Genomic DNA, 8,600 nt, shown 5'->3' with positions numbered 1-8,600 from the left:
TTTAAACAATTCTTTCCGTCTTTACTTGAAACGTCTTTTGGTGTTACAATTTTTTATAATTCTAGTTTATTGAATACAATCTTGCATATGCATACTGAATAAATTTTTTATCATGTATGATATTAACAAATTGTCCTTATTCTAATTTGATCTTTCCAAAGAATCCCAATTTTATAATGACTCTCTTTTTATTGATGTTACAAAACCGAATATTTTTGTATGCCATAAACAGGTGTAGTTCCGTGAATCTCAATCACGCATCTTATAAAATGAACTCGTTGTTTCTAATGTTCTAGTTGAGAATTAATTGAAATTTTATATTTTCTCAGCCCTGATCATCAAATCTCTTAAATTCCCGCCTTTAAAAAATCAAGGTGTTTCCGCATAAAAAGAATATATATTTTAAAAATTACGTATATATTGCCATTCTTTAGGCATTTTGACTATATTCATGTAAACTTAACATTAAAAAACCAATGATGAAAAGGTTGGTCATATACTGAAAAAATTGTTGAACAAAGGATTTTTGTTTAAGAAAAATATAGATATGAACCTACTGCATGAAGTTATACCCTAGAAAATCGTACTCCTTTTGAATAAAAAATAATGTAAAATGTATTCCCTTTTCTAAGAAAATTCTACGAAACATATGCAAGCCTTTTAAAAAAATACTTAAACAAAACGAAATATTGAGAAGGAAGAGGCAGACAAAATGGCAAGAGAGGCTCAACTGGTCTTGGGAACCTTCAGTGACCTCAGCTATCAATTTAGGCAGCTCGTCTGGGAACCCTGGAGGAATGAAACAAGTTCCTTGCAATAAAAAAAATATGTAAAAAAATGTGAATTCTTTTTCAAACCCTACTAAAGAAAAGAAACCCTCCTAATCAGGCTTAGAATTGGCCATTCCTTGCTCACCCATAGCTTCCTCCTTAGAAGACCAATCCATCTCTAAACATTTAAAACCGTGTGTCCAATTTGTAACAATATCGTAATCGTCTCGAAATTTATTTACCGGAATCCACCTCCAAATCCTCAAAGACGTCCTGAGATGTCCATACCGTCCAGGGGCTGCGGATGGCGTCTTGGACTAGATTGCAGAGGGGCTTCCCGGACCTTCAGAAGAAGGAAGAGAAAGAAACAGAAAGAAAAATTTCCAATGGGCTCAGAGGAGGTTATTATATTTATGTTTTTCAGTTTTATTCTTCCTCGTAAGCTGATAAAAAAAAATTACCCAATTATAAGTATCTATACATACTTATACAGGGTGCTCCCTACCTTTCTGGTCTAACTTTGAGATCTAAAATATAACTTATTTATTTGCAAAAAATATTCACCTTCAATTTTACGACGAAAACGTACGGTTTTCCTACATTTTTCTAAATATCGCAGAGACTATTAATTCTATACAAAAAGTACCGAAGTAAGTGTTATAGAGAGTTAAATATCATTTAAAATAAATGCCATTAAAACGTTCTAGGTTTGATACGTATTAAAGATAAAGAGTCGTAAATAATAAAAATTAATTTATCATAAAAAATGACCTTTTACTCTTTTAACGTGTAAAACAATTATTACCGATTATTTAAAAAAGTCCACAAATTTCTTATTAAAAAAAATTTCCTATTTTAATTAAATTTAATTGGTTTATTTATATCATGTCTAACAAATTTGTATAAAGCATTGTGGGTTTTTGCCTCAATATGACCTCACCTCTCCTGAATAAAAAAAAAATCACTAGCAAATCCTTTAAATTTGGAAAAGAAATCACATTTTTGGTTGTGTATGTTATGTTTAACTTGTGGAAGATGAACTGATCAAATTTCTGTTAAAATTGTTTTTGTTGCATGTCCCAAATCTAGCAGATTTTTCAAAAAAGTAGAATTTAGTATTTTAATTTGTATAACTATAAATTATTATGTATCAATATACATTTTTTTGGTTTAAAGTTCGTATATAATATCCTTAATAATGCTCCATATAAAAAATAATGAAGTAGTAAATAACAAATTAGATATTTTAACTATTAAGTCTAGTTATTCTAGGAGTTATTGCATATGACCAAGTAGAACAGCGTATGTTGAAAGAAAAAGTACACTTCACTTTTTGAAATAAGGTCATATCTCTTAAGACGAAGTAACACGCTCTTACTAAATAATACTAGCGTATTTCTAGATATATTTCTAAAAAATATAATGGAATTTATAGTTTTATGGAAAATCCTAAGTAGAATGTATACGTATTTTCCAGTATAAAAATTATATGCATATGTAAAAACAACGTTGCAACAACATAACAGTAACGATATTTTTAAAAATTTAGGAAAAACATTTTTTTTCTTCAGTAAATATTAGAGAAAGCGTTTTGACCGTAAGGGGTAAAATATACTGTATATAATCTGACGTTTTTTTGTTTTTGTTTTTTCAATTTTGTTTACAGTCCAATCGACTAAAGAAATATTTTGGCTAAACATTATTATGCTAATACTATAATAATTGTTAACCCAGTTTGTAATAAAATTTACGAATAAATGAATTTTGACGAAATAATCGTAATATTATAGAAATAATTTTTGTGTTAATTTTTTTAGTTCATCATTTTTAGAAGGCACAAGAAGTAATGAATTTTTTTAAACAATAGATTATGTATAACAATTTTGAACAAAACACATTAAACAAACCAAATTCTTCTATGATTTTAAAAAAAATTTACTATTCAGTTGAATTTTATGACACTTGTATTTTATCATATTAGCTCAAGGCTGTGTCTTTTCAGAGAGGCCAAGAGTACAGTCGAATATTTTAATTAATAATAACAGCAATGGTTATTTAACAGCAAAATAAATGTATACAATACAAAGTAAATAAATATTATACAGCATGGTAAATACCGTCTGCCATTTTATATAATATTTAGGTTAGAAAAAACGAACTTTTTGATCAATCTATTTGTAAATAAGCTAATAACACTGTAATTTTAAGACTCAGTATTCTTTATCCCAAAGGGTCGAACATCAAACAAAATTACATCACTCTAATCTGAACTAACATCAGTTAACGTCGTAGTGGAGGTTAATCTATAAGTGAATCTAAGTGCACAAGGAAGTATTACGCTTGTACCATTTTAACATGTAAACAAACGTTTTAAATGTTAAACTTAACCGTTTCATGGTATTAATAAACATAAAAGCATACATATGGAGAAAGAAAATATACAGGAAATAGTACTTAGTGTAAGTTTTTTCCTTTGGCATTCGATCACTTTTGTTTGGCTAGATATAAAAACTAGGAACGTAAATATCTGTTGAAAATTGCGAAAGCAGATCTATGAAGAAAACAAAAGGACGAATGTGTAAAATAGGACATTCCCGTGTGACACGGGTTATCTATTCACGTCAATCATTGAAAAAATTAGAATTGAATAAGCAATCGATTGTCTTATTATTTTACTCCAAAAAATAACGATTATAAATAGAATTTTAGAAAAAAAGAATATAAGAAATTGTACTGTTAAACCAGATAATTTGAATTATTGTCATAAATAATTCGATGTTTTCTACCCAATGTGCAGTACTTATTCTTAGAACATTCGAAATTTGGTCTTTATTTTAGGTTTAGAACGATTTATAATTTCATATTTAAATGCTTTGTACTGGTCAAAATGCTTTGTACAACCAGGCTCACTTGTTTAGTGAAAAGTAACTTTAAATTAAAATATGAATAATCAAGAAAAAATCTTTCAAAATTCAGATTTTTTCATAAATATTTTAAGGTAAAAAAAGATAGGTTACAATGTTTTAAAGTCTGAAGGATTCTGCAAAATCTTTGTAGTTGTAGATGTACAGGCGCTAAATTAGACGATACTTTCGTATTATATCAGCAATTTTTTTTTATAGCACGTGAGTGTATTTCCGTCACACAATTGAATTCTGGTTGCATCGTTAATTTGAGACCGGCTCATCGCCTCCCATGAGATTTTATTAGCATGGATCGTATAATAAATAGCCTATCTTCCCACGGACAGCCGTTGCTCCACATTCGATTACGTAAAGGGTCGACTACTGAGAAGTCAGAAGGATCTGCATTTCTCTCCTTTTTATCCGGTCGAATTTGGCAGGCGGCGTTTCGAAAGCTGAGGAGGATCTCTAAACCAAATTTCTCATATAAAAATAAAAGTGAATGGCCATCCTCGGCTACTGCTGGACCCGACGCCTTTCTTATTATGTAAATTCGTGAGTTGCATTGGCCGATATCTATCTTAGAGAAGTAAGGTAAAAAATAGAAACAAGGTCTCTGTAGACGTAATGACTAAAGTCTGCAACAAAATAAAAACATTAATACAAAACTGAATAAATATAAGTCAAATAAATGGAATTAAGTATAAACTATCAGATAGATAACAGACGCACAGAATGTCCTAATCTAAAATGGTTTTGATTATATTTTATGATTATTCGGAGATCGTGAGATGCAGTCTGGAGTGACGTAGGTTTTATAAAAACATTTTCTTTATCGTGCCAACGTTTCGATCTTTATTGAGATCATCTTCAGTGCTCAAAGTATTTGTTTTCTGTGTAATTGTGTCATTCTTGTGTGTCGTGTTGAGTGTCCCTTCCCATGTTCTTCTTATATTTTATGTTTATTTCGAATTGAATAAATGCATTAATAAGTTTTTATTTGCAAAATTAAAGGCAGATTAACAACAAAAATAAACTAGGAACAGTGACATAGCACTATAATATAGTTGAGCGAAACGAGTGGATCTTTTATTTCTTTTCATCTTGTGGGGTAAAATATACAGAAAACCAAATGCTAATAAATATAAGCTAATATGAAGGTAATATGAAGTACCTTAAGTATGTAGTAATTAGTTTACAAATTCAGGTAAATAACATTATGGTATAACTAATGATAACAAAAGTTAACGTATCAACCGAATATGACTAGAGGTATAGACTAGATTTACAGATTGCTTCCTAAGCAGTGGAGAAAGTCCTCTCGTTGCAGTTAATTTTAGTTAATTTTTAAATTTTCCCTGTTGCTGAAACGCTTTATTCTTCCGAGTTCCATATTAACATTTTGGGCAATTGCACTAGTTTTCTAGAAGGTAAAGGTATCTTATCAGTGTAATAAGGAAAATATTTTCAAAAACCTTTTTATGCCTTTGTGTCGTCGGAATTCTGTGCAATTCTCTCGTAGGAATAATTTTTCAAATAAAATGTAAATTAAAACAAAAGGGCAATAATTATTATCTTCTTATTCCAATATATTTTTCACAAAGGAACTTTTAAGGAATTATATTTTATATACCATGGAATCTGATAATTCTCAATTATTAGTAGAATGAAACACGTATCTTATTTTTTAGCAATTTCATTATTATTTTTTATATTTTAAATAAAATAATTATTACCGTTTGTATAAATGAATACATATTAACAATATATTGGAACAGTAAATGTCTTGAAGGGAGTAACAACCTTTATTGTTTTCCAAAACTTTCAGTATTAAAACAATAAATTGTTTAAACTAAAATGTATAATAAAATTTATCTAATTTTATCAGATAATTATATAAAAACAAGATGCTTAAGCCATTTAAAATAAATAATTATTATTATTGCTTTATTACAATAATGATTTGCAACAAAAACCTTCCTGGATTAGTTTTCCGTTTATTCTGTTACTCTTTGCCATTCTCTAGTATTTGAATCAAAACAATGATATAATTTTTATACTTTTTATTAAAAGTAAATAACTACGAGAAACCTCATTGTAGAGTATTAGAAGAACAAAACATGCTTAATCTACTTTTCCTTCTTTTTCTTATCAATAGTGTTACTATAATATTAATTATATATAGGTTAATTATTATTATATAAAGTCATTAACAATACTGATATTACAATTTAAACCATTTCTGCAAATCTACTGTAGATCCTTCCAATGATCACTTAAATCACTATATTAAAAAAAATCAAAATTGTCATAATTATAATAAACATGTATAACATATATTTATGTTTTCAGTATTTAATATATATGCAAGGTCCTTCGATCAAATATTAAGGATTCTTATAATGTTTTTTTGTTGTAGCTCAATAATATTTTTAAGGTACCCATTGTTTCGAATTATCGTTAATTTATATTATTGAAAGCAAATTTATCGTATGTGATTTAAAATGAACCTTTAAAAAAATTAGTCACTCAATAACAAACACAAACAAAAAATTGTAAAAAAATATTATGATTTATATATGCGTTATTTGTCTTAGTTAATCGTATTTTTGACAGATTCATTCAAAATTTTATTTTTATAATAAAGTTGAATTATTTTGTTTACTTGAAAATTATTTTTTTAATAAATACATTTACTAAAACTGTGTTGAAACTGTTGACAATAATTAGATCTGGAATACATATAAGTAATTACTACTTAAAAACATATACATTACAGTAAGTGAAATTAAACTACAGATTCATTATCAAGGGTTATTTAATGTTGTTGTTTTTTTTTACTCGAGAAGTGAATCTCACGGCCATAACGGGACCATAAATGACAGGGTGTTCTAAAACGAGCCAAAACACTTTTCGTTCCCTTTTTAACTATTAGCTATCTCCTTGCAGCAATACCAAAAACTCAGAGTATGATTAGCGAATTTACGTAAGTGAACAAAGACCGGTCTACAAGGGGAGGAAGAGAGACTGCAGTACGGGAGAGGGAGAAGTGAGGCCCGAGCTATATATACTCCGACTCTCCCCTAGACTATCATTCCACAACCATGAATCCTCTGGTAAGATCAAATAAGAAAAAACCCAATCTCAATTCAGAAGTTTAAAGAAAAATTTAAATTCAAAATTAAATTATTACTTTAGAAATTTAGAAACTAAATTTAAAATTGATTATGTTCTTACCTAAGTTTTGTTAAAATTGTTATTTTCAGAAAATCGTTCTTGTATTTGGCTTCATTGCTGCTGCTTTGGGAGGCGGTGTTGAAAAGAAGCAGGAAAAGGACAAAAGGGGCGTATTCGGTGAGAGTGTCGGTTATGGAGCGGGATTCGGCTCCGGCTTAGGACACGGCTCCTTGAGCCTTGGATCCGGCCATGGTTATGGATCGTTCTCATCTCTCGGCGGTGGACACGGCTATAGTTCCGGACTTAGTCTTGGAAGCGGACTCGGCCACGGATCCGTCGGATACGGCTCTGGTGTAGGTCTCGGACACGGTTCTTACGGTTTGAGCCTCGGATCTGGTCACGGATACGGTTCCGGACTCAGCCTCGGCAGCTCTTACGGAGGCGGTTACGGAGGCGGATACGGAGGCGGATACGGAGGCGGATACGGAGGCGGATACGGAGGCGGATATGGAGGCGGATATGGAGGCGGATACAGCGGTGGATATGGCGGAGCTCTCGTCGGTGGATACGGAGGTGGATATGGAGGTGGACACCTTGTCTCCAAGCACGTGACTGTTACCAACAAAGTCGCTGTGCCCGTTCCCCAGCCCTACCCAGTAACAGTAGAGAAGCACGTACCGGTCCCAGTGCCCCACCCTGTTAAAGTGCCCGTCGACAAGCCTTACCCTGTTCATGTACCTCACCCAGTCCCTGTGCCCGTCGAGAAACCCTACCCAGTTCCCGTCGACAAGCCTTACCCCGTTCCCGTACCTCACCCTGTTCCAGTTAAAGTAGTCAAGCCTTACCCCGTACCCGTACCGAAACCCGTCCCTTACACAGTAGTAAAGAACGTCCCAGTCGCCGTTCCCCACCCAGTCCCTGTCCATAAGGCCGTCCCCGTATACGTCGGCCATGGAGTCTCTGGAGGATCCTTCGGCGGTAGCCTCGGTGGATACGGAGGTGGCCTCTCTCTCGGACACGGAGGATACTCATCCGGTCTTTCTGGAGTTTCTTACGGAGGAGGCCTTTCTTCCTACGGTGGCTCTCACGGTCTCTCCTTGTCCAGCGGATCTTACGGTGGTAGCCTTTCCTCGTTGGGAGGACACGGACTCTCTTCCTACGGATCCCACGGGGGATTGAGCTCTTACGGAAGTGGTCTCTCTTCGTCTTACGGCGGCGTGCACGGAGGATTGAGCTCATACGGAGGTGGTCTCTCTTCATCTTACGGCGGCTCTCATGGAGGATATTCATCTTACGGAAACGGTGCCTCTTACGGAGGATCTCACCCCTGGTGAATAAAAAGTCAAGGGTAAATATAAATCGTTTAGTTACTAATATGCAATGTCTAATTTCATTTTTTCCTTCCAGTTGATGTTTGTTAATGGTCTCAACACTTGGTTCACATCTGATTTATACATTATTTGTTGTAAATAATCCTTGTGATATTTCATTTTTTTAATAAATGTTTTTGTTACTCTTTTAATTTGATCTTTTTTAATTTACACTTCCCAAGTGTTAAAAACAAAACTTTAGTGCAGAAATTTGATTTTGTCGTAAGCGTTATATATTTTGACTATAAATTAACTGTTTTTTGTAAATAATTACTTTTTTCAACATTTTATTTATGTTTAATGGGGGTTTCATTGGTTTGATTTTTGAAATTAAGAGCTGCATAACAAAGAAAAAGTTTCTCTTCCTGCTAATGCTACTA

At 32.4% G+C, this 8,600-nt stretch overlaps 1 protein-coding gene across 1 annotated transcript; it reads left to right on the top strand.

Annotated features, from left to right (window-relative positions):
• The first annotated feature begins 6,762 nt into the window (after nt 1-6,762).
• Nucleotides 6,763-8,372, top strand: LOC106670149 (H/ACA ribonucleoprotein complex subunit 1-like). The gene is made up of 3 exons (XM_024228487.1): nt 6,763-6,789; nt 6,940-8,198; nt 8,258-8,372. Exons 1-2 carry the CDS (start codon nt 6,778-6,780, stop codon nt 8,182-8,184), a joined length of 1,257 nt encoding a protein of 418 aa, XP_024084255.1. The 5' UTR covers nt 6,763-6,777; the 3' UTR covers nt 8,185-8,198; nt 8,258-8,372.
• The last annotated feature ends 228 nt before the right edge of the window (nt 8,373-8,600 follow it).

Source organism: Cimex lectularius, unplaced genomic scaffold, assembly GCF_000648675.2.
Source record: "Cimex lectularius strain Harlan isolate CLEC.00 unplaced genomic scaffold, Clec_2.1 scaffold257, whole genome shotgun sequence".
Taxonomy (NCBI): Eukaryota; Metazoa; Arthropoda; class Insecta; order Hemiptera; family Cimicidae; genus Cimex; species Cimex lectularius.
Note: the sequence above shows the minus strand (reverse complement) of the source record. Positions and strands in the feature narration are given on the sequence as shown.